Raw genomic sequence first — 26,650 nt, 5'->3', positions numbered from 1 at the left:
TCACCTTTAAAACTTGGCCCCTGACAAGGTGCCAGCCCAGGATAGGTGCCGGCGGGGACAGGTGACCAGGAGGCTGCTGCTTTGCTCTTGTTCCCTCCTTTGGATCAAATTAGCTCCAGGGAGAGTGGGACCCTCAGCAGAGCCCAGGATGCCCTCCGTGCATTTCCTTCTGCCTCCTTTCCAGTCACCCTATGGGCTCTTCATCCTTCTAAAGAGGAGATAATTAGAGACAAGTGAAATGGAAGCTTCCATCTACCATCTCAAAGGAGGCAGGAACCATGACAGGGACCCATAAGTAAAACTTTATAAGCTTTGTATCTTATAAACTTTTGTTATTTTTATTTCACAGACGTTTCCTCATAATATCTGGGGGTGGGGGAGGAGGTGGGGGGAGAAATCCCTTACAGAGAAAAAGAAATCACGGTAGGGAGCTAGTCTGCCGGCATCGGCATGAATTTCCAGCATCACTGTTTGTGTGACAAATGCAGCTGCTCTACTGTGGGCTCACGGGTGACAAACACCGTTTTTGGCAAGAGCCACACCCCGAGATCTCAAGGGCTGTCTGATGATATGTCACCCCCCCGTCTGTGTGCAGTTTCTGGGGGATTTTACTCCAAACCTCACGTGCCAACACCCCTTGAGGAAGCCACATCCCCACCCTTCCACGTGAATGGGACTCAGGGCACGACAAGATTTTGTGGATACAGAGGCTGTCGCATTACTGGGCAGGCGTGGTTAGGACAAAGGACACCCACATGGGTGGGGGCATTTCTTTTTCGCTCCAGCACTTGAGGTCAGTGGTTAATTTCTAAGTCTCTGTGCTCAGGGGCACTTGAATTGAGGTGATACGAGTATGGAGACATTAGTCCTGGTGGATCAAGCTGAGCAAGTGGCTTTCTTTCAGGAGGAGGGGCCACACCCCACAATGCACAGCCTCCCCTGAGGTCAGAGAAGCGAGGGTGAAGCCCTTGCTCTTTCAGCCGGTGTCTCTATTTCTGCTCTAGGATTCGATGCCTCCAGTACTGATATTTCTGGAGCTCATGGAGGTGCTGGCCAGAGTCTTTTAATGCCACAGGCTCTTCCTGCCAAATGCTTCAGCACCTCTTCTCTGGAGGCTGGCTGGATCTGAGGCTGGCAGATAATACAGGGCCAACATTCCAGAAAAGCAGGGAAAGGCGTGAGCAGGATGCCACAAAGGAGAGACTCGAGGAAGTGATGGCTGCCCCCACCCCGTCTCGGGCCATCCCTGCCTTTCGGGCAACTGCTGACTCTCCCTGAATGGAACCAGAGAAAAACCGAGAACAGGGCAGAGCCAGACTGCAAGGCCAGAAAGCCGACCCCAGGGCATCCCTGGAAACGGGCGCTGTCACTCGGGGTGTGGGAAATTCCCAGCTCGAGCTGCTGTCTGAGCGCAGAGGCGTCCAGCGAGCCGTGGTTTCCTTGGGAGCAGGGGCACGTGGACTCACCCACCACGACGCAGCCGCCTGGGCCCTGCTCCTTGAGAGTCCGCTGGGGTGCCTCCCAGGAAGAGCCACGCCAGCCCTCATGTGCTGGACCGAGGCCCCGGGAGGCTGGGCCGGTGAGCTGAGGCCCACTGCTTGACCCCAGAGTGTGGTTTTAGGGGCAGCACAGCAAGAGCGGGAGGCGTGTCCTTCTGCCGGCTTCCTTCTCCTTCCCTTGGTTCCTGGAAAGACTGAACAAAAGTCCTTAACATGCAATAAATTGAAGGGAGGGATATGCATCCTGAAAGGTTCAGAGAGCAAAGCAAGCCAGGACCAGCTCCCTTGGGCCATGTCCCCGTGGTGCTGTGGTGGCCTCTGCAGTGGCCGGTTCCTCTGTGCCTCGACACAGCATCTGTGTGACAGGGGAAGAGCAGGTGTTGACACCGTCCAGGAATTTCCCTTTGTCCTGTGACAGCCCCACTCATCTCACCGAGCTTTGCCCAGAGTTCTGGGCCGCCTTGGCCCTGGCCCCGAGCCCCTGAGAGCCACAGGGTAGTGTCAGCTGGGGCTGGAGGGGAGGGCTGGGAGGCTGGCCAGCCCGGCAGAGCCAGCGGGATGGGCCCAGCAGGCAGGGCGGGGCCGGGAGGCCGAGGGGCTCAGGGCAGCTCCCACAGCACCCCCTGGTGGCTTAGGGCTGCCCTAGCGCCCCCGACCCGCTATGAGCCCAGACTGTTAGCCACTAGCTTACCTTCTGCCCACGAGTAGCCAGGACGAGAGAGCGGGTGCGAGCATCTCCTTACATTTTGTGCCCGGCAGGCTTCTCTTGCCTCGCCCTAGCCCTGGCCCTGACTTTCACCCTAGGATGGTGGACGGAGGGGCACCTTGCTCTCGTGCCAGGGTGCTGAGGGCTTGGGGTCCTTTCTATCCCTGTAGCCCCGGGCATTACACGCCTGGGGTCCTAGTGCCACATCAGCAGACAGACTGAAGGTTTCATGCTGACTTGGGAATTTCGTTTTCCCAGTCCTAGCCAGGTTTGAGCTCAGCTGAGGCAGAAGTTTTGACAGCCCTTGCTGTACCCTAAGAGTTCATTTTTTTTTAAAGATAGCAGGAAGCACAGCCAAGGGTGAGGCAGGGTGCTGGGGGTGACCATGACATCTGAGAATTCCGTGAAAATGACATCTTTTCAACAAATGGTGCCGGAACAACTGGATATCCACATACCACGGCTTACACAAAAATGAACTCAAATAGATCACAGACGTAAATGTAAGAGCCAAAATTACTCTTGGAAAGAAACATAGGTGTGAATCTTCAGGACCTTGGATTAGACAATTGTCTCTTTTTTTTTTTTTTTTTTAATTTATTTATTTATTTATTTATTTATTTATTTATGGCTGTGTTGGGTCTTCGTTTCTGTGCGAGAGCTTTCTCTAGTTGCGGCGAGCGGCGGCCACTCTTCATCGCGGTGCGCGGGCCTCTCACTGTCGCGGCCTCTCCTGTTGCGGAGCGCAGGCTCCAGATGCGCAGGCTCAGTAGTTGTGACGCACGGGCTTAGTTGCTCCGCGGCATGTGGGATCTTCCCAGACCAGGGCTCGAACCCGTGTCCCCTGCATTGGCAGGCAGATTCTTAACCACTGCGCCACCAGGGAAGCCCCGACAATTGTCTCTTAAATATGGCACCAAAAGTACAAGCAAGAAAAGAAAAAAGAAATAAATTTGATTTCATCCAAATTAAAACCTTTTGTGTATCAGAAGACACTATCAAGAATAAAAAACAAACTACAGAATGGGGAAGAATATTTGCAAATCATATATATGATAGTAACCAGAATATATAAAGAATTCTCACAACTCAACAACAAAATGACAAATAAACCAATTAAAAAATGGGCTAATGGGGCTTCCCTGGTGGCACAGTGGTTGAGAGTCCACCTGCCGATGCAGGGGACACAGGTTCGTGCCCCAGTCCGGGAAGATCCCACATGCCGCAGAGCGGATGGGCCCGTGAGCCATGGCCGCTGAGTCTGTGCGTCCGGAGCCTGTGCTCCGCAACGGGAGATGCCACAACAGTGAGAGGCTCGCGTACCGCAAAAAAAAAAAAAAGAAAAAGAAAAAGAAAAAGAAAAAAAAATTAACTCAAGTGGATCAAAGACCCAAATACAAGAGCTAAAACTATTAAACTCTTAGAAAGAAACATAGGTGTAAACCTTTGAGACCTTGGATTAGGCAATGGTGGTATATCAGTACAATCGAATATTATAAAAACAAGTGACATACTGATACAAGCCATGACCCAGATGAGCCTTGAAAACATCACTGCTCCCTGAGGGGCCCAGCAGCCCCAGGCTGACATTTCTTGCCTCACATCTCAGGGAAGCCCCAGCCTGCAGGATCCAGGAACTCAGGTACCCTCAGGTCCAAGGCACTACCTTTCTCATGATCTCACCTTCTGAAAACATCTGATTCCTGGCTGACCCTATTCTCCTGGTTTTCCTTCTCCTTCAGCTGATTGCTTCAAGATCATGCTCTTGGACTTCAACCACTAACTTTTTTTTTTTTTTTAATCTCTGTAATTCCTTTCCTTTTCATCTTAAGCACCCAAGCTTCTGAGCTCAAAGGTCCTCTCAGCAGAGGTGGCTACATTCCTCACGCGTGGCACCTGGTGTGGCCTGTGTGGACCGCAGGTCTGGTCCACGCACTCATTCATGCCTGAGGCACCTGCTATGTGCCAGGCACTATTCTCAGCCTCAGACACACTGCAGTCAGCAAAACTAAGTCCCTGCAAGATAAAGTCTCGTGGAATTTACATTCTGATGAAGGAAGACCAAAAAGCAGATGCTGGATATTTTAAGTGACGTCATATGCTTTGAAGAAAAATTCAGCAGGGTAGGGGGTCAAGGGTCAGCAGGGGCAGGTGTGTGTGTGTATGTGCATTTTGGGGGAGATGGCAGCACCCCCTCATCTTGAAAGTGTTTCTCAAAGTCCCAGCATCCTAGTAGGCAGGGGACTCATGAACAAACAGACACGCCCAGACTGTAGAGCAGGTCAGAGGGAAACTTCCTTGCAAGACCTGCCCAGAATCGTGGCCAGAGAAAGCAAACCCAAACAGCTCCAGGGTCTCCTTTTAAGGAAAAATTTAGCTGGGGTGCAAAGAGGGCAGCTTCAGCCCTTTGGGCAAAGGGAGTTTGTAAGCAGCTGTCTCCAGGAGGGGATCTGTGGCCTTTGGGGGTAGGACCTTCTTGTCCTGACCTTGATCAAAGATGTTCAGGATCGGGGCTTCCCTGGTGGCGCAGTGGTTGAGAATCTGCCTGCTAATGCAGGGGACACGGGTTCGAGCCCTGGTCTGGGAGGATCCCACATGCCACGGAGCAACTAGGCCCGTGAGCCACGACTACTGAGCCTGCGCGTCTAGAGCCTGTGCTCCGCAACAAGAGGCCGCGATAGTGAGAGGCCCGCGCACCGCGATGAAGAGTGGCCCCCGCTTGCCACAACTAGAGAAAGCCCTCGCACAGTAAACGAAGACGCAACACAGCAAAAATAAATAAATAAATAAATAAATAAAAACTCCTACCCCCAACATCTAAAAAAAAAAAAAAAAAAAAAAAAAAAAAGATGTTCAGGATCACTTTCTTCCTCTTGGAAGATCCTGGCTTTGGGATCCTAGTTGCTGAAGGCCTGGCTAGACATCACCTGACTATGGAGGTTGTTTTTAAGGTCAAGATACAAGAATTCACTGTTTTTGTATGTCTGTCAACCTGGGAGCACTTGCAATGTCACCTTGCAGAGGATAATACCTCCACCAGTTTTGTGATGGAGGGTAAGTCACCCTAACCTTTTAGGCCTGACTTTACCCAGTAAGAATGATTATAATGCCTACTTCAGAGTGCTTGGTGAGGAGGAGATGAAGGGATGTTGGTAAAAGGTCAGGTCATGTCCTATAAAGTGAAAGTGATTGCAACAGTGTGGCGTGGCATAAGGACAGATATACAGACCAATAGAATAGAGAACCCAGAAATAAACCCGTATATATAGTGAACTGATTTTCAGCAAGAGTGCCAAGACTACTCAGTGGGGAAAAGACAGTCTCTTCAACAAATGGCACATGCAAAAGAATGAAGTTGGACCCTTACATTATGCCATATATAAAAATTAACTGAAAATGGATTAGAAGCCTAAATACAGGGACTTCCCTGGTGGCGCAGTGGTTAAGAATCTGCCTGCCAACTCAGGGGACACGGGTTCGAGCCCTGGTCCAGGAAGATCCCACATGCCTCAGTGCAACTAAGCCCATGTGCCACAACTACTGAGCCTGTGCTCTAGAGCCTGTGCACTGCAACTCTAGAGCCCGCGAGCCACAACTACTGAAGTCTGCACACCTAGAGCCCGTGCTCTGCAACAAGAGAAGCCACTGCAATGAGAAGCCCGCGCATCACAACAAAGAGTAGCCCCCACTTGCTACAACTAGAGAAAGCCCGTGCGCAGAAATGAACACCGGAGGCAGCCAAAAAAAAAAAAAAAAACAAACCTAAATACAAGAGTTAAAACTATAAAACTCTTAGGAGAAAACACAGGGGCAAATCTTCATAACCTTGGATTTTTTTTTAAAATATTTATTTATTTATTTAGGCTGAGCTGAGTCTTAGTTGCAACATGTGGGGTCTTTTTTTTTTTTTTTTTAAGTTGTGGCATGGGGGTTTCTTAATTGTGGCATGCGGGATCTAGTTCCCTGACCAGGGATCGAACCTGGGCCCCCTGCATTCAGAGTACAGAGTCTTACCCACTGGACCACCAGGGAAGCCCCCATAGTCTTGGGTTTGACAATGGTTTCTTAAACATGACACCAAAAGCACAAGCAACAAAAGGAAAAATAGATAAATTGGACTTGAAATTAGAAAATTTGTGTATCAAAAGACACTACAAGGTGGGAATTCCCTGCTGGTCCAGTGGTTAGGATTCTGCGCTTTCACTGCTGAGGGCCCAGGTTCAATCCCTGGTCTGGGAACTAAGATCCTGCAAGCCACGTGGCCTTGCCAAAAAAAAAAGTTTAAAAGAGACTACAAGAAAGTGAGAAAACAAACTATAGAATGGGAGAGAATATTTGCAAATCATATATCTAATAGGAGCCAAAAAATATAAAGAACTCTATAACTCAGGAACAAGACAACCCAATTAAAAAAATGGCCAAGTGACTTGGAAAGATTTAAAAATGGCCAATAAGCACATGAAAAGATGTTCAACATCATTAGACACTAGGGAAATGCAAATCAGAACCACAGTGAGATGTCACTTAACACCTACTGGGATGGCCATAATAAAAAAATGGAAAATAACAAGTGCTGATAAGAACGTGGAGAAACTGGAACCTTCATACGTTACTGGTAAGAAGGTAAAACGGTGCAGCTGCAGTGGAAAATGGCTTAGTAGTTCCTCACAAAGGTAAACATAGAATTACCATATGACCCAGCAATTCCACTGCTAAGTACATACCACAAAGAATTGAAAGCAGGGACTAAAACAGATATTTGTACACCCAGGTTCATAGAAGCATTACTGACAATAACCAAAAGGTAGAAACCACCCAAGTGTCTATCAACAAATGAATGGATATATGTGGTATATCTATAAAATGGATCATTATTCAGCCACAAAAAGGAATGAAGTATTGACACAGGCTCCAACATGTATAAACCTTGAAAACATTACACCAAGTGAAATAAGCCAGATGACTATTGTATGAATCCCCTTATATAAAATATCTCGAATAGGCAAATTTACACCCACCCAGAGACAGAAAATAGAATAAAAGTTACCAGGAGTTAGGGTGGGGGGAGGAGAATGGGGAATTATTGTTTAACGGGTGTAGAATTTGTTTGGGATAATGAAAAACTTCTGGAAATAGTTAGTGGTGATGGTTATGAAAGCTTTGGATGTACTTAACGCCAGCCAGTTGTACACTTAACAGTGGTTAAAATGGTAAATTTTGCTATGTATATTTTGCCACCAAAAAAAAAAAAAAAAAAAAAAAAAGAAGACTAAGGCATTGTCTTTCACAGTAACTTGTCCATAATAGCATTAGGGGCCCTAAGAAAGACCGAGTGTCTGGGGAAGCTGTCCCCGCTTAGGCACGAGAGTGCCCCCCTCAAGAATGTGCAGTCGTGGTGGCAGTCTGGTGGCCAAAAGAGGGGGCCCAAAGGTGACTGTCATTAGTTACAGCCGGTCTCAGAAGTGATGGCTGTGTGACAGTGATGTTGGAGGGTTTTAATTGCTCCTGAATTAATGTGCTTACTCCTCACCCCTGGGGCGCCTGGGTTTAATTACTGACTTAGGTCACATATGCAAATGAGTCTGCTATCATTCCTGGTCCCTGTGGATGGCAGCCCTGATTACCAAGCCCTCACACTCTGCAGCAAGATGGGCAGGAAGAAGGCCGGGCTGGCCTCCCCCTAGAGCAGAACTGGATGAAGGTGGTGCCTTGCCGGCCACATTTATGGGCCTAGATGAGCTGACACATTCAAGGCTGCGTCTGGGGAGTCGTTACTACCTGGAGGCACCGAGAGATGAGTTGTCAATGGCAGAGGAGCCCTGGAGGACCTGAACTCCAGAACCCTTGGGGATAGAGGGTTCTTACAAAAAGGAAAGATTTGGGAAGATGTCGGCCTGCAGAAGAGACCGTGGACCAGGCGTGGCCAATTCAAAAGCCGTGGAGGGCTGGGCAGGCATGTAACTAAGGGAAGCAGGAGGTAGGGGGCTGCCTTCAGAAGAATCCCTGGTGGTCCAGGGGTTTGGACACTGGGCTTTCACTGCCGAGGGCCCAGATTCAATCCCTGGTTGGGGAACTAAGATCCCACATGCCGCAGGGCAACTAAGCCCACTCACTGAAACTACTGAGCCTGAGGGCCACAACTACAGAGAAGCCCTCGCACCGCAATGAAAGGTCCTGCGTGCCACAACTAAGACCCGACGCAGCCAAAAATAAATAAATATTTTTTAAAATGGCTTAAAAAAAAAAGATGGTGGCCAACTGTTGTCTTCTAGGGATGCGGGCCCAGTGTTGGCAATTTTCCAATCCATTAGAACGCAGAAATTGGAATATTTTTAAAAAGTAAATGTATTTATTTTTGGCTGTGTTGGGTCTTCGTAGTTGCGCACGGGCTTTCTCTAGTTGCAGCGAGCAGGGGCCACTCTTCATTGTGGTGTGCGGGCTTCTCATTGCGGTGGCTTCTCTTGTTGCAGAGCATGGGCTCTAGGCACGTGGGCTCAGTAGTTGTGGCACATGGGCTTAGCTGCTCCGTGGCATGTGGGATCTTCCCGGACCAGGGCTCGAATCCGTGTCCCCTGCATTGGCAGGCAGATTCTTAACCACTGCACCACCAGGCAAAATTTCTTTTTTTACAAGGAATCTGTTTTTTAGATTTTGACAACTCATTTGAACTAAAAAAAAAAAAATAACACTAGGGGCTTCCCTGGTGGCGCAGTGGTTGAGGGTCCGCCTGCCGATGCAGGGGACACGGGTTCGTGTCCCAGTCCGGGAGGATCCCACATGCCGCGGAGCGGCTGGGCCCGTGAACCGTGGCCGCTGGGCCTGCGCGTCCGGAGCCTGTGCTCCGCAACGGGAGAGGCCACAACGGGAGAGGCCGCAACAGTGAGAGGCCTGCATACTGCAAAAAAAAAACAACAAAAAACCACTAGTTTGCCTGCGTTTGGGGGGTAGGGGTGGGGATTAGCCGGGAAGGGGCTCAAGGAACTCTTGGGGGTGTTGGAAACGGTCCGTTGTGGTGGTGGTGCTGGTTACCCAGGCATATATGTGAAAACACATCAAACTGTGTACTTAAAACAGGTGCCTGTTACTGAATGTTAATTATACGTCACTGAGGTTGACTCAGTGGGTCCCCACACTTCTCCCAGGTTGCTGTGAACTTTCCACTCCAGACTCTGTCCCTTTTCGTTCAGTCATGGCCACAGGTGCTTTATATGCGCTAAGGACCTTCCTCCTCTTTCCCTATGCCCTGTACCTCTTCCTAGGTAAGTGTATCAGCACCTGATGGTTTAATTCATTCCATGCTGGGTGGGAGCCTAAGTTGATGTGACCATTTATAATACTTACTCTGTAACAAGCCATGAGGTGGCACTATTGGACTATTAGCCTCATCGTACAGATTTGTTCAGTTGTTCAGTGGGAGGGCCAGAATCCAAACCTAGGTGGTCCAGCTCCTGCTGTGCTCTCAGCCACTGCACTGCCTGTGCTTGGGCTGCCATGGCGAGCAGGATCTCCACTGCTGGGAGGAGAGCTGACTGGACACAGAATTCCTAGTCAAGAGCCAGGCTCCTGTCCGGGCTCCCTCCCTGCAAACGGCACAGCTCGCAGCTCTGTGGCCTGAGTTGACTGCCTTTGGACGCCATCTTCCGGCCTCAGCTGCATTCAACAAAAATAAAATTACCAGGGTGGGCGGGTTTTTTTTTCAGGGGAAGCCTGGCATTCTATGCCGGCCTGGTCATCACCAATCCTGCAATCCATCTCCTGTACTCTAGTGCTTCTCAAGCTGAGTTGCACATTGGAGTCAGCTGGGAAACTTTTAATACTGAGTCTCTGGTTTCTACCCTGAGGTTCTGATTTACTTGGTATGCAATGGGAGACTTAAAGACTTCCGAGGTGATTCCAATGTATGGCCAGGTTTGCAAACTACACTTTCAACTTTTCAGTTGATTTTTGTTCTAATGTTGCAGGAATCTGGAAGTTGGAAGACAGCCACAGATGAAAAGTAAATATTTTGCGGGAAAGTATTTGTATTATGAGGTTAAAATTTAAAAACACATAATGCAAGTCCAGAGACTACTACCAAAGCTATTTACTTTAAAAACACTTTAACTTCCTGCAGTTGTGATCCAGAGAAATGTTTAACATCGTAGGTCATCTTAAAGCCCAAGAGTGGCTTTCTGGAAACTCGGCATTAACGTTGCCTGCCTTGCTTCAGACAGGGCCCCCAGGAAGAGGCCAATGGTCTGCAATTCCTCCTGGCCTACGCCTGCCCATCCGCATCAGGAACATGCTTCGTGCTCTGCTGGGTCAGAGCTGCCAACCATCCTCCCCAGACGCTCAGTGTCCCCAGGGCCAGGGAGGCCCCCGCAGCCCTCCTTCCGGGTGGAGCAGATCTGAAGGGACTCCTTGCCCTTTAACCCAAGAGTGATAAATGCGTTTAACTGCCAGTCATTGTTTTAAAATAAAAGTGTCAGGAAATGTTGACATGAAACCAAGTTCAAAGACACTAATGCTAACTTGCTGCCTTAAAGTTTGGATGAACAAACATTCTAGTGAGACTGTCAGGCCGAGTTCGACTCACTTCCTTGCAGAGTCCGTTTTTAGATGGAAACCAGTCATACAAAGCTGGGGCAGGTGAGTGGTTTTGGCTGTACACAGGAGAGCTGTACCACATTAGGTGAGGAAGGGTTTTGTCATTATTTGGAGATTATGGTTTAAGACGTATGTGTGTAGTTGCCAAGTTCAAAAGGGGTGGTGGCTTTGTGACATGACTCGAGTCCTACTGTTTAGTCAAATACTAATCTAGGTATTACTGTGAAGCTATTCTGCAGGCATAATTAAAGCCACTTATCTGCTGACTTTGAACAAGGAATGATCTTGGATGATCTAGGTGGGCCTGAATCAGGGGAAAGGTCTTAGAAGTAGGGCTGACCCAAGAGAAATTTCACCTGTGTCCTGGTCACCCTCCCTTCTGACTGGCTGCCCTTTGGATTGTGGATTCGCTTAGCCACAATCACAGAAGCCAATTCCTTGTGATAAATCCCTTAATATATGTACCTTCTACTGGCTCTGCTTCTCGGGTTAAACCCTGATACAGATGAGCAATAACAACAATGTCCACTGGGGGGCCTCATCAGGTACTATAACACAATTCAGAGCAACCATAGTTATTTCATGTCTCACTGGTGCTTAGTCATTTCTCTAGAATGGTGCTTTCTGCAGTGCTAATGCTTCACACCCGTGGTACCCAACTCAGTGGGCATCAGCCACGTGGAGCTTCTGAGCACTTGAAATCAGGTTAGTGAAAATGAGGAAAGAAATTAAATTAAAAAATTTTTTCCTTCAATTTTTTAGGCCATGCTGTGCAGCATGCGGGATTTTAGTTCCCAGATCAGGGATCGAACCCGTGCCCCCTGCATTTGGGGTGTGGAGTCTTAACCACGGGACCATCAGGGAAGTCCCAAAATTAAATTTTAACGTATCTAAATAGGTTCTCCAAGACCCTCTGGATGCCCTCCTACCGCCCCAGAGCTACCTCTAACCATTCTTTTACCAGTTTCCCCTAAGGATGGAGAACCTGCCCCCCAGCCTGCCCAGGATGCTCAGCTTCCCTCTGGTTTGGACTCGTGGTGTGACCTGGAAGCTGCTGTCCTTGAGGTAACCTGCGAGAGCTCTGCATTTGTCTTTTCTCCCAAATTAACATGTCTGATCCTGAAGTCGGGCCTCTGGTCCGGGCGCTGCCTGAGCTGCTGCGGAAGGGCACGGGGCTGCCCCATCTCCCACCTCTTCCCAAACCTGCCCTTCCCCAGGGCTTACGCGACGTCCTGCACAAACTCCTCCTCCCCTTCTGTCATGACACAAAGCCTCAGCTCTTGTAGAGGTGCTCCATGAATACTCAAGACGTGAAGACAGGCAGACGGAAGGACCACTTCATACACACACACAGCATCCCTATGGGTCACTGAGGCCTTTTTATTTTGCACACAAACCACCGGGGATCTTGCCTGTGGACACTTCAGAGATTACAATGCAGATACACATGGCTCCAGACACGTGGTGGAAGCGAGGTGAGAAAAACAATGATTTGGGCCAATTCTATGATTAGAGAGCTAGGGTTTCCAGCAGGGTTCCAGATGGTCAAGCTCGGCTTCTGCAGCAGGTCTAAGGAAGCAGTGAGGACGTCACAGGAAGGGGAGAGGGCAGTTAACTATCAGAGGCCCCTCAGAGCACTGGCGGGGGCCTCGAGCTGCCCAGGTGACATCAGGAGCAGGTCTAATTAGCTGACGAGTGACCGCAGGGCTCACCCGCCCACAGCTTACTTGGCGAGGGGGTTTCTGAAGTTCCTGCCGGCAAACTTGGCCTTGCTGCCCAGTTCCTCTTCAATTCTTAGGAAGCAGAAAGATAGAGAGACAGGGAGGCAAAGAGAGAAGTCACACCTCAGTGCAGTAAGTTTTCCCACCCAGAGAAGTGGTCAAAGACACACTTCCTGCCAGGAAGTTGGGGACCCAACCATCGCCCAGTCTGTCCAACTATTCCCCTATATTTGAGCTTCTTGGAGATGCCAGGAATAGAAGAGCATTCGGCCCTCTCCGTCCACCCAATTCACCCAACAAGTTGTCCACTGGCCGCCCCTTCGCCTGCCTTCTCTTCCCCCCAGTGTTTCTGAAGGACAAAGGAGAAGAAATGGTAGGACTGCTACTTCTTAGAATATTTAAGAAAATGTTTTTTCAATGAAAGGATAACCCAGTTTCTGCAACAAATGGCACAGGGAAATAAGGAGGGGGCACTCATTAGTGTGAACTCTGTTTGGATCCTGGTATCAAAAAAGAAAAGGGGGGGTATTGCTATTACCACTAATCGTGGGCATCATCACTGTACAGTGGTTATGATAAAAAACAAAAATAAGTCTTTATCTGAAAGAAATATATACAAATGAAATCATAAGATGTCTGGAATTCGCTTTAAAATTCTCCAGGAAAAAAGGGTATAAAGAGACAAAACATGGAGGAATACAGACAGCTGGTGTATCCGGGTAATGGGGAAGGGAGTACATTCTACTGTTCACTTATTTTTTTATATGCTTGAAATTTTCCAGGATAAAGTCTTAAAGATGGGGTAAGGCGGGAGGACTTATAAAATGGAAGTTTCTTTTCCCTTCAAGACTGGAATAAAATAACAAAAGGGCAGGTCTCCCTGTGTTTATAGGTGCTTCCCAAGGACACACTGAGACAAAAAGGGGAGGGACCAGAACGGCAGAAGGCGCTGACCAGTGGAAACCCTGCTGTGTGCCCTTTGGCAATTTTTCTTCCTCTCTGTGAGCCCTGGTATCTTTGTCCACAAAACAAGGGTGTAAAATGAGAGCATCACTAAGGCTTCCCTGTAGCTCCCCAACTTCTGATTCAGTTGTCTAAAGGGGAGCCAGTTCCCTCTCCCACCAGAAGATGGCAGCATCGTGTGCAGCAGGCCCCGCTCCGTCCCAACCTAACGTATCAGGCCCCAACCCTTGTAGCCACCCCACAGGGCCAGGGGCTCCTCCTGGAGACCAAGCAAGCCCACACACGCAGCGAAGGCAGACTCTTTACCTGAGGATCTGATTGTACTTGGCCAAGCGCTCGGATCGGCACGGTGCACCAGTCTTGATCTGGAAGGAGAAAAGAAAGGCCACAGTTGCTTACAGTGGACACTGAATCTTCATGGGCATTTTGGGCAAGGGGAGGGTGCCACGGCAGAGAGCCAGCAATTTCTTAAAGAGGATCCCTGGCCCTAGGAAGGAGGGGATAAAAGGGGCACCCAGGACCCCATTCTCCCCCCTGCCCCCCCGGTCTGTGCTCAGGAAGTTGAGGTCAGAGAGAGAAGCAGGGAGCACCCTTCACCCCAGGGAGCTCTTTACCTGCCCAGTGCACAGTCCCACCACCAGGTCGGCGATGAAGGTGTCTTCAGTCTCCCCGGAGCGATGCGACACCATGACGCCCCACCCATTGGACTGGGCCAGCTTGCACCTAGAAGCCAGGGACAACCAGACGGCATGGCTCCACTGCCTGGGCCCTGTGGCCCCTTCTGGCCTCCTGAGGCCATGACTCATGGCTCCCGGTGGGGGGCCAGGGTCAGCCCTGAGCTCCCAACTGCTGGGGAAGACGGTAACCCTCGCCCTCCTCTGAAGGGCCCGAGGACCTTTCTCCACCCTCTAGTCACCTTTGAAAAACTGGGTTCTGCCTCCTCGAGGGAGAGAGACGTGTGTCTCCTGACTAACGTTCTCCGTGTGACATTAAATCAGGAGGGTAGGGCTGCCAAGTGGTCAGGATCAGAACACAACTGCCCAACACCCTGATCCCCTAGGGGCCAAAGCTTACTTTAAACGCCACCAGGAGCTCCAGTCAGGAGGGCCCCTCCCTCCACGCAAGGGCACTTACGCCTGCAGGGACTCGGTCACGGAGCCGATCTGGTTGACTTTGAGCAGCAGGCAGTTGCACGATTTCTCGCTCACGGCCTTGGAAATCCGCTTGGGGTTGGTCACGGTGAGGTCGTCCCCCACCACCTGGATTCCCGCGCTGGCAGTGAACTTCTGCCAAGCTTCCCAGTCATCCTGGTCGAAGGGGTCCTCGATGGACACCACTGAGCAGAGCAGGGCAGAGCGTGTTCCATCAGCGTGGCCCCCCAGGCTGCTGACCCGCCGCACCCCAGAGCCCCCTCCCGCCCTCCCTCCTGACTCACCTGGTCTCCCAACCCCTTCCCAGGACAGGGACTGCAGTCACCTGCAATCCTGCAACCCCGCTGTTGTTAAGTGGGAAATTTGCGGCCCAGGGCGGTTTGAATTTAGCACCACCGAGAGTAAAAACAGAGCTATGGCCCCAGAGGGGTGAAGACCGGGCTTTGCATCTTGGCTCCGCTTCCACCAAGTTACTTAACGTTAGACGCAGGGACTTAGAGACGCTTCCTGGTCTGAACACCTGCTCCACCATTTGCTGTGTGCCCCTGGGCAAGTTCTAACCCACTCTGTGCCTCTGTGTCCCCTCTCCTGTGTGCATCAGGTGACGCAGAGCCTAGGAGCACCCAGTGGTCCTGGCTCTCAAGGCTCCTTTCCTCACTGTCAGTGGAGCCAGGAGGACCACGTTTGCTCAGGAGGCTGTTGTGACAGTGACAGGAGGCGATCACACTGCACTGCGGCTGGCCGGCTGCCCGCTCTGCTGCACCAGGCACCCCAGTGAAGGCTCCACCCACTCGCACACCTGCAGCCGCCCCGGGAGCACTCACCTGGGTAGTCCCTGACGAAGGACTTGTACAGGTTGGCCAGCTCGTCGGGTGTGATGTACCTGCTGGGGTCGTCGGGTGACTTGAAGTCCAGGTCATACTTGCCCGACCTGAAGAACTCAGAGGCAGCCACGTCCATGCCAATGACGACCTTATCGGTGTAGCCGGCCTTGCCGATGGCGTTCTTCAGCAGCTCCAGGGCTGGAAAGAGATGGCGGTGAGCGTTTGGAAACCAGGAGGACGGAGATAAAATTCCCCTTTAACTCTGCCAAATGGGAACCGTAACAGAAGAGGAAGAGGTGCTCTGGCCCCAAGCACCAGTTTCAAAGATTCCAGTTAGTCTTTTCTGCTCTGGGGCAAGAAACCATTGGTCAGGGCCAGTAGTGCATGGCCAAGTTGGAAATGGACTCTAAGAGGCTTTTTCACTGACAAATGCTCCCAAATTTAGCACCAAAGAACAGCTGTGCCGGCCAAGATACAGTGACCAGCTGCGATCAGCTGTCCCGCAGAACTGGCTTTAAATAGAGCCAAGGCTGAGATCCAAGAGGGAGCCCAGTGAACGGGGAGCCCGCACAGCGAGGCCCCCGCTCCAGCTCTGCTGTCCGGCCCAGGCTCAGGGCCGGCCTCGCTCGGCAGCACTGCCGGTAGGGAAACTGACAGACACTGGCCCCTGTTCCAGTGTCCCCAAGACCCCCAAGATTCAAACTGCGTGAAGGGCCACTTTTTATAGGTTAAAATAGCCAAACGTCAGCAATTTCGTATGACCGACCCAACGAGCCGGATGGACATTTTCTTTCACTAGCCATCCTTGAAGGCAATGAAATATGCTTGGAACCCTACTTTTTCTTCTAAACAAAAAATTCACCCATGAATTCTTTTCCTAGGACTTCTGTATTCTCTACTCAACTCTCACATTTAATCCTGTGCCTAAGGATTCAAAGCTAAATAAAGCCTGTGCAGCATTACGACGGCTGAATGACCCGAGACGGTTACTGACAGCAGTCCTCATCACATCCAGCATCCTTGAACACGGAGCCGGCTGCAAACCTTTGCCATCGCTGGGGGAGCAGGGACGACAGCAGGAAAACAAACCGCCTCCCTACCGCCACCGTCAGCCCAGTTTAAGCAAATCATCAGGCCGTTCAGAAGTCGAATTAATAAGAAAATTTCTCGTGATTTGTTTTTCAAAAAAAAATGAAGCGCTGGCTCCCATGTCTGCAGGGTTTTGCATTTTGCTACTTAATGAACGAACGGTGGAAAGAGCAGCGCCCCTGAGGGCAGGCGTGGAAGGCTGGCAGACGCTGGGGGCGGTGCTCAGAGATCCAGGGGCTTCTTCCAGAGCATACCTTCTTTGTTCTCCAGGATGTTGGGAGCAAACCCGCCTTCGTCTCCCACGTTGGTGGCGTCTTTCCCGTATTTCTCCTTGATCACATTCTTCAGGTTGTGGTATACCTCCGCTCCGATGCGCATGGCCTCCCGGAAGTTTTCGGCCCCGATGGGGAGGATCATGAACTCCTGCATGGCCAGCTTGTTGCCAGCGTGAGAACCCCCGTTGATGACGTTGAAAGCCTGTGGGGAGAGAGACAAGTACAGCTCCAGGCCCGGGGGGTCCCGCCCCTCAGCAGCCCCACGACACCCAGGCGCATGGCTCCCACGTGGGGCCCGTGCGGCTCTGAAGCCACAAGGTCTCTGAACTGCGGTCACTACCACCACAAGCGCACACAACCCGACAAGGCAGGTACAATCTTCATCTCCCATCGACAACGAAGGAGATGCGTGCAGGGCGGCCGAGTCACCTGCTCAGGGTCACTCTTAGCTGGCGGCGGCGGAGTTATTTGCAGCCGAGACCCCCAGAGCCTGCTCCTACCCGTGTGCTGGACAGTCACACGTGGATGAGGTCAAGAGGCGGGAGGTCTCGGGACCCCAAGAGAAAGCAAACACTCGCCACTCACCGGAACTGGCAGGATGACCTCGGCATTGCCAGCCAAGTCGGCAATGTGGCGGTACAGGGGCACCCCCTTCTCAACGGCGCCAGCCTTGCACACAGCCAGGGACACGCCCAGGATGGCGTTCGCACCAAACTTGGCTAGAACAGAACAGGTTATGTTAAGGGATTTCTTACTCACCAGCCTTCCTCCTGCTGGCCTCCCCACCTGCACCACTGTGTGCACCCTGGATTGTATTCGGAACCTTTTCCTTTCTATCTCCTTTGCATATTCACACCAGAAATGCAATAGCCTTCCACGTAGGCTGCTTTTTCCCCCAGAGAGAAAGCCCTCTCTTTGGTCCATGGGACTCTGGAAAATTCCGCAAATTGCTCGACTATTGAAAGCACGAGCCTCTTCTGAGCAACCCTACATGCCGGCTGCTGTCATCTGGCTACGCTCCTGATGTTTAAAAATGTGATTTATTCGAGTGAGGGGAGGACCGCAGACAGTTGCGTAATTCATCGTTAGGGACGACACGACCTCTCCCCAAAGGACTTCAAGGGTCTTCAGGAGAAGCCACAACCTCCCTGGCAAGGACCCCACCTCAGGCCACTCACATTTATTTTCCGTGCCATCCATCTCTATCATCAGCTTGTCGATCTTCTGCTGCTCCACGACGCTCAGTTTCTACAGGGAGAGGGAGGGTAAGCTGCTTGGGAGGGCGTGGGGCCTCCACCTGCATGCCCTGTGCCCTCCGTCACAGAGCCATCAACCCTGGGAACGTGCGAAGCCCAGATCAGTTCTGTGTTACCCATGCGTCTGGCAGGCAAAAAAAGGGGGGAATGCCAAGAGAAAAGGGGGAGACAGAAGAATGCCCTTCACTGCTTTAAGAGCATCAGGCACTTCTCCAAGCACGAGGGATCCGACAAGGCATGGTCCTCATGTCATAAAGGGGAGTCTACCGAGGGGGTCCGAGGTCACGTTACACGTGAGGCAGAATCGTCTGGTTCAGGCTCAAGAAGGAATTACTCCAAAGCAGTGTGACTTTTTGGGCAGCAAATAACAGAATTCATTGTTCTTCACCAGCAAAGTCAGTTTCTGCCGTCACTCAGCTGCCCTCAGTGACAGCAAACTCCATCATCTGATGGGAGATACGAGTTTTGTACACAGTCCACAATCATTTAGCAAAATGTTTGACGACTGATGAAAATGACTGGTTTTGGCAAGAGTATAAGTAAAACTGGTGTCTTAAGAACTGGCTCAAAGTAATGTAATAAAAGTCGGCATTACTTTAAAAACTCCATACGTGAATGATACCAGCACATTATTTATAATGTTTCTTATATAAAAGCTAAAATATGAAAGAAAACCAGTATCTGTTAAGTCCATCATTCCACGTTAACAATTGGGCATCTTTGGCTTTCGTGACAAGGCATCTTTGGGTAAAGTTAGAAGCCACCCCAGCAGATGGCTTGAGGCCAACCCTCACCAAGAGTTAGACTGAAGTTTGTCTCTCCCAAAGGAAAATGTCATGAAAGCCCTGCTCGCTGTCCGTCAGGCCAGGTGAGGGCGCTGAGGCACAAAGAAGAGCGCTGTGTGGAGGGCCCCCGGAGGCCGGGACGGGACGGAAGGTGTGCGTGGCGGGGCAGTGCTGAAACCTCCGCCTGGGGACCCATTACAGCCAGCCACGGGGGCCAGGCCACAGCAGGCAAGCTGGGGAGAGGATCAGCAGAGAAGCCGCTTGCCACCGGCGTGCAGGGTGGAGCTGGGAGAGGGGCCATACCAAGGAGGACACACAGGCCGAGGCTGGGTTTGGACCCGAGAAAGGGCCAGAGTTACGGAGAGCGGGGCTGGAGGGAGGATAAACGAGACCAAGCTGCAGAGTAGGTTGGGCTGTGGGATCCCCAGACCCACTTCACCCACAGCAGCTCCACTTTTATCTGTTTGACACATTGAGGCTCCAAGTAGGATTTTACATAATGGGAGTTCTGCTGTGTAAAAACACAGTAAATAATTCCACAGTTCATGAAAAATGAGTCAGTCGCCACGGACACTACATTTAACGCCCCTGAGAGCCGCTCTTAAGATCTGGATCTTAACTCCCCGAAGGTCAAGATGGTTGTGGGGAAACATCAAGGCTCTAAGAGCCGCCCGTCCCTCGGATCCAATTCCGTGCGCTGTTAGCCATGGACACATGGGCAGGCAGAGGGTGGGTTAGGAAAGGCGAAGTTATTCGCATGCACGACAGGGAATCCAACCGGCTTCTTTAGCTCTCAGAATAAGCTCTTCCATGAACAGGAAAGCCTCCTGGGCTGGCCTGGGAGGCACTCTGATAGCATTAATGTACATTAGTTATCAGGAGGCAGGTCCTACCTTGCTAACCAGGGCAGGCGCAATAGTTTTATTGATGTGCTCAACAGCCTTTGAGACACCTAGAAGGAATAATCAAATCAAATTACCGACATTAATGAAAGACAGGCTTGAGCAGCATTGCTGGAGAGAACCACTCACCACGTCAACACAGATATCCAGAGCCCACCAGAGACCTTCAATGGGACCTCCTTCAAATCCCCATCGCCCTCCCCCCCTGGAACCGGAGGGCTTCCTGGCCCAGTCTGAGTGCTCTTACCTAGGACCCCCAAGGGTTAGAGCCGCACACAGAGCAACCATCCAGAATGTCTGAAGGAGGTTAGTTGGCAAGACCATGCATTGGACAGGCCAGCTGCAGAGACTAAAGGACGCCCAATGCATGTATTACCTGTGTGCACAGGGCTGGTGCCAGGAACTCGTTAATGTACTTAACGGGTCTGGAGACACCTGACCAGTAGAGATGGGCAGAGAAGGAAAAAAGAGAGACTGAGAGGAGAACAGGCTGGGAAGGAGGCTGAGTGAGAGAAAGAGAGGAAACAGGAAGACAGGGAGAACGCTGCAGGGACCGTGCATTTGTCCTCATCACAGCCAGGGCACAGCGGTGTCCCGCTGCTGGAGCCACGTACCACCTGGGCCGCCAGCAAGGTCCCTGGGGAGAGCTCTCTGCACAAGCTGCCTCCCTACAGTGGCGCGCTGCGACCCTGGCCCAGTGCCCCCAGCCCCACCTCGCTCTCGCCGCCTCCTCTGCAGCGTTTCTGGACTCTTTGCTAATCGCCCTCCCTGGAGAGTTGGCAGCACGCGTGCCCCCCACCTGTCTACACACGTGGCCCTTCGGAGGGCCATGAACCATGAACCGTCACGGTACGTCTCTGCTTCCTCGCCAGAACCAACTCCCGTCCCCGCTGAGAACGCACAGTCTAGCCCTATCTGCTTTTCTGGAGTTTGGCCACACAGGTTCCATCTGCAGAAAGGTGAGCACTGCCAACACAGTATCCAGCCCGTCTGCATACAGCTCAGCAGAGGCTGTGGCTCTGCCCAAGAGACCAAAAGACAACGACAGCCCATCAATGCTGAGCCACCAGCCAGGCCTTCGGGAGCTCTTCTCCTCCGCGACCGGACCCCTGAAGAGGCCTGATGGCCCGGAAGGCCCTCCGAGCCCTCCCAGAGGATGGGAGGCTGCCCCTTAGTACTAGATAACTTGTCTTCTTCTTCTCCCACATCCCCTGACCCAGCCAGGAGTTCTTCACAGACTGGAGACAAACCGCAGTAGAAGTAAGTGTTACAGCGCCTGCCCTGAGCTACGGGGTCAGGGGTGCTGGGACCCGTCAGCCCGCTCTCCCCTCCTCCACGTGCGGCGCCCACGCTCGCTGCCCACACTCTGGGCCGAGTCAGAGGTCTGCTACCCTCAAACGCAAGCCGCGGGGAGCAGGAGGGAGGCTGTGGCTGCCGGGAGGCCGGCCTGGGTTCGGCCCTTACCTTTGCCCATGTAGCGCGTCTTGTCATTGTCCCGGAGCTCCAGGGCCTCGTAGATACCAGTTGAGGCGCCACTGGGCACAGCAGCTCTGAAGAGACCTGGATGTTGAGAGAGGGAGGGCGAAAAACAGTTAATGACTAAGAAATAGCTCCCGCCCTCCCCGCTCACTGAGGCAGCTGCCCTTAGGAAACAGTTACTTCCTCCCAACGATGGGAGGACTCAGACGGGCTGCTTCTCCTGCCTGCCATGTTTTTATGATTCCGCACTGCAGACACTAGAGCATAGCTGATGAATCTCTCTAAAGAAAAAGGTCTAGAGCAGAGCTTCTCAGATTTTAACGTGCACACATATCACCTGTGGGTTAAAGTGCAGATTCCAAAACAAATGGGAGGTCTGAGCCCACACCTCTCAAAGCTCCCCACTGGTGCCCCGGAGCTGGGCCGTGGACCACCCCCAGCAGCGCGGCCTAAAAGAAATACAATGCAGGCCACCTATGGGATTTAAGGTTGTCTAGCAGCTAGTAACCCACGAAAACACTGGGCTATTTTAGACAGTCCAGCTCTAGAGCACCGTGGCCAAGCTTCCCTTAGACAAGTGAGATCAGGTTGCTAGCTTTCAAGCCTTGAAAGCGCTGGCTCAAGAGGAATCTCTACAGCTCATCTGCCTCAGCTTAAGGAGCAAGAAATGCTATTTGGGGGTTCTCTGCATAACAGGAAACCAGAAAACAGGACAGACTGGAAGAGGAAAGGAATAAGCACAATAACACTAGAACCCAATCACGCATGCACTGCACAGTCCTGCAGATATAGAAACCAGCTGCCTGGCTAAGCCTGGACTGTGGAGCAGAAAACCGGCAAATCTTCTTGGAGAAGGACAGACAGTGCCAAGAAAGGTACCGCAGAAATCCGGTTCCACGGGGCAGAAGGGTTAGGGGAGCAGGAAGCGTGGGCAGCCTCTTGAATCTCCTTGAAACCGTTAGGGATTTCCCCATCTGAGGTATGCCGAGAACTGGGGGGTGCGGGAGATGTGGAGGCAACAAACTAAGAGGAAAAACCCAACCGAGTATCGCAGTCATACTTGGTTGCACGCCTGTGCCACCGCACTGACTGTGTGGCCAGCAGGACACACGTGCTTCTCAACACAGGCCCTGGCTTTCTCTGTATCCATCAGGCGCTGGACCAGGTGAAGAAATGAGGAAAGCAAGAGTGACCCTAAGGTGAACTGTGGACTTTGGGTGATGATGTGTCAACGCGGGTTCGACTGTAACCAAGGTACCGCTCTGGTGGGGATGGTGACAGCGGGGACACGGGGTAGGCAGGAATGCTCTGTGCCTTCCACTCAATTTTGCTGTGAACCCAAAACTGGTCTAAAAAATAAATTGTAAGAAAGAAAGAAGTGATGAAAGGTTCTTAACAAATTTATGACTTCCTGGTTTTTTTTTTTCTTTTCTTAAAAGGATTAAGACACATAAGAGAAAGTTCCATTCATTTAAATGTCATAAGACATGAAGTTTAGTCATTTTAAAGAGTTTCAAAGAAAATTCCCCCTCCCAACAATCTTCTAGTGTCTTGGGCCTTTTTTCGTTGTTCAAAGGCTATTAATTTCCAAGTGGAAAGTTCCACTCTGACTAAGTGTGCCAGTTTCATAAGCTGAAAGGAAATTCTCGCCATCTTCTGAGAACACACAGCATTTGCCACAAGGCACATGCCCAGAAGGAATCGTGTTCTGAGGGCACCCCAACAGTAACCAAAGGCAGACTCCTGCCCAGTGAATCTCGACTCGAGGGGCCTTCATTTTCTGGGCAAGGGAGGACAGGAAGGGAAGGGTTCCACAGCCAGGCCTGTGATTCAGACCATGACTCAGCTCTGACTGGCAGGTCTGTGCTCAGCACCTCTGGGTGATTCTGCCTGAAGCTCCTTTTCCAATTTCAACCATTTAGAAAACAGCTGAGACATTGCTGGAGGTAATGCAGGGCTAGGGAAGCACTAGATTTTCTTAAAGTAAAAGAAAAATGGGGGAGCTTTTAAGGGTTCCCATTCTATTCTTTTCTCATGTGGGCAAATTATTCCTAAGGGGACTTACAGCCAGGTAAAAATATGAGCCTCTGGAATGTTCCAACACCCCAAAGTAAAAACTGTCCCGGATCCTCTGTCTAAGAGTGATTTCTAGAAACGGAGATAAGAGCGCTATATATACCCTTGTAGTCCCCTAATCTCTTTCCTTTTCAAGGAAGAAAGATCCATCCTATCACACCGTATCTACGTATTTGTTCACAGCAAGCTGTGAAGCAAACTAGTGATAGGCCCTTTTAGGGACAAGGTTATCACATTACTTCCACCTCACTGACCTAGCAGCCAACCTGTGTTCTGCTCTACGTACCAAGAAGCACCAAGACAAGGACCTCTTGCCTTAAAACCCTCCCAACCTTCCCCCAGTGGGGAACCACAGCCTACCAGCATGTGCAGACCAGAAAGAAAGGCTTTTACCATAACAGATGTTTTCTTGCCTAAGGTTCTGTCATTTGAAGTTTTAAAAAATGGAGTGTGGTGCTAGGGACTTTAGAAAAAATGGTGGCCCATACCTTTTGAGGTGTAGAGATCAACCTCAACAGTGGGATTCCCACGAGAGTCGAAGATCTCTCTGGCGTGGATCTTGAGGATAGACATGGTGAATTTCTGTGGGGAAGCACAGTCCATAATTTCCATAAACCATAATGCAGCCTCAACTCATTATGCAAGGGGTCACTTCTGAGGATCCCTAGACTAGAAAGAGTCTGCATAAACTAAAAACTGCATGTAGGAAGGCTGACTGGAGTGGGAGAAAATGCCTGCTGGAGAGCACTGGGAATTGTTCCTAAAAAGTAGGTAGGGTTAGCTCTGCAAGGCCCTAGTAGTTCAGGTCTTGTCCTACAGGCAAAGAAAGCCCGGCGGCGCGTGCTGGCGGGCAAGGTTCACACGTTGATGGCGTGCAGAGTGCCTGAAGAGGAGAAAGTCTGAAACTGGCTGTAATTAATTACCAACAAGGGCAGGCACGGGGCCATGGGAAAGGGACCAAATCAGGGCCAAGGGGACATGAAGGCCACAGGCAAACCCATCTAGGATTAAAATAAAAAACCGGGGCGGGGGGTGGTGACCAGGAGGAAAATCGGGTTTGTAGTGGAACAGTGAATTAAAAGTTGGGAACACAGTTCATCAAGTAAAACCTGAGGTAGCAGGAGAATGCTCAACCGGTCGATGTTGGATAATCAGTTAGAAATTCTGAGTTTGGAGGCCAGGAATGAGCTCCTTGGTCTATGTGCTGTGATCTTTGCCAATTTCTGAGCCTTTCAAGCCTCACAGTATTTGGGTCTTTAGCAAGACAGGGCACACAAATAACATTATCTAGTCAGTGTTGTTTTCAATGGGCATTTCACCCTATTTAAAAAACTTAATTATGAAATGTCGTGATCTGTAACTAGAGAAAGGATTCTATCTTTGAGCACCAGGATACGCCAACGGAAGCGCTTTCCTTTGAAAACACCTTGAGAAAAAAGGGGAGGGGGGGTTTTGTAGCTACAGAGAACAAATATCAAGAGCTCAAAGAAAGCCCCTTTCTTGCTTTTTCCCCCCCCAGGCTCTCCAAGGAACAACAGAATTGAACAACTTGTAGGAGAGGAACCAAATCAGTGTTTGGAAGCCATTATCTAGCTGGGCTCCTCTCCATTATCTTCTCTGGAATGTTCTGAAGCAGCAAATGGCATCTTTTTAAGTTTCAAAATTAGATACTGAAGTCACTTCTGTGGCTTTGTTTTTTCTTTGTAACAATGGAGTTTTATTCATTAGCCAATAAAAAGGTATCTAGTTTTTATCTCAAAAAGGCAAATTTGTTTAAAATCTTTTAATTTTAAAATTTTAGTTAACTTTGAGTTTTGGTTAAATCATATACCCGTGTAACACTGACCACCCCAAAAAAGTCCCCAGAGGCCATTTCCAGTCCCTGCTCCCCCTGCATCCCCATGCCACCACCGATTTACTTCACAGATTTTAGATGCACTTTTAAGCACATGTTCATTACACTTCCTCATCATACAGTTGTAAGATTTCATTTCTGGTTTTATTTTAGTGATATAAGACAAGGCAGTCGACTGATTTCACGATGTGAAAATAAAATTCAACGTATCTTGAAATTACATAGAAAAACTTTTCTCCGAAAATGCAGGGAGCACAGGCAGGGCGGAAGATGGGTCTGACTAGGAGCCTGCACAGCCTTTTATGTGCCTGGACTCAAGCCCGGACCAGGGGCAGCACGAGCACACCGGGCAGCCGGGGCCTAGGTGTGCCCCGGAAGCAGGTCAACCGGCTGCCCACACCGGCCAGGGGGAAGACCACATTGCAGAGGAAGCAGCGAACAGGAAATTTCCTTAAAGTACATCCTTTTTATGTCAGATCAGGGGCCGATTGTTGGTGGCCAGCCCGGGGAGCAGGGAGCGCCTCGTGCCCGACTTGGGCGAGGTCGCCTGCAGGGCTTCCAATGACCCCACGACTCTGCTGCAGTCCCCTCCAGATCAAGTGCCTTCTGAAGGCAGATCAGTCCCTGCTCATTCCGGAGCAGCGACGAGCTGGACACTCAGGCGCCAGGCCGAGGGCCACCGGCGGGAGGCAGGGGCGCGGGGCCAGGGGTGGGGTGGGCTGCAGCTTCCCGGGCATCTCTCCTTTTCCGGCCCCCTTTCTCCATTCTCGGAAGGGCCTGGCTTTAATGAGCACGCGGGTTAGGCCTGGAGTGCTCGCCAAACCTTCCATCCTCACCGCCTGCTGTCCTGGTGACCGCGTGTTCTACCTCTAACCTCCCGGGACAGTGACGCGGCCCGGGGTTAACTAGTAATCACAGGCTGAGCTGCACCTTCTCCTCCGGAGAAACCGGGCGCCGCGCCCCCGCCTCGGGCCGCGACGCTGGCCCGGGGAGGCCGCTCGCGCGCGCCGACCCGCCCCTTCCCCGCCGAACCCCCGGGCACGCCGTCTGAGGGTCAGGAGCGCCCGCGGGCCCGGGGCACCCAAGCGCCGCCTGCCCGGGCGCTTGCTCGGCAGCCCTTCCTTGAGTCCTCACCCGGCCGCCTGAGGTCGCCGCACGAGAGAGAAGCAGAGGGTGCTGAGGACACCGAGGGAGAGCTTTAAGCCTCAAGGTCCGGACGTTCCAAGTACCGCGAGCTCGTCTCCGCTCCGTCGGCCTGGACTTCCTGCCCAGCTCGAGGGGACCCCGCCCACTTCCCGCCCCTCAAGCCCACCCCCTCCGCGCTGCCTCGCCATTGGCCCGGCGCGCCGTCACTCGGGCCCTCGCCTCCGAGGGAAGGGTGAGACTGCGGGCGTCGGGAACTGGAAGAGGGGGCGACGTCCCGGGGAGTTGGGGCGGGGTCGGGTTGGACGCCCCAACTCCCTCGCGGCTATGTGTGGATGCG

The 26,650-nt window shown here is 51.4% G+C and overlaps 1 protein-coding gene across 1 annotated transcript; it reads right to left on the bottom strand.

The window, feature by feature from the left end:
* Window positions 1–12,149: 12,149 nt before the first annotated feature.
* Window positions 12,150–26,445, bottom strand: ENO1 (enolase 1). The gene is made up of 12 exons (XM_081224152.1): window positions 26,302–26,445; window positions 23,801–23,894; window positions 21,222–21,317; window positions 19,749–19,807; window positions 17,993–18,062; window positions 17,400–17,533; window positions 16,794–17,016; window positions 15,451–15,648; window positions 14,610–14,811; window positions 14,090–14,198; window positions 13,782–13,840; window positions 12,150–12,584 (listed from the first exon to the last, which is right to left on the bottom strand). The coding sequence occupies exons 2-12, from the start codon at window positions 23,883–23,885 to the stop codon at window positions 12,515–12,517; spliced, it is 1,305 nt and encodes a 434-aa protein (XP_081080278.1). The 5' UTR covers window positions 23,886–23,894; window positions 26,302–26,445; the 3' UTR covers window positions 12,150–12,514.
* Window positions 26,446–26,650: the final 205 nt, after the last annotated feature.

Source organism: Mesoplodon bidens (genome assembly GCF_964165515.1).
Source record: "Mesoplodon bidens genome assembly, chromosome: 2".
In the NCBI taxonomy this organism is placed as follows: domain Eukaryota; kingdom Metazoa; phylum Chordata; class Mammalia; order Artiodactyla; family Ziphiidae; genus Mesoplodon; species Mesoplodon bidens.
Note: the sequence above shows the minus strand (reverse complement) of the source record. Positions and strands in the feature narration are given on the sequence as shown.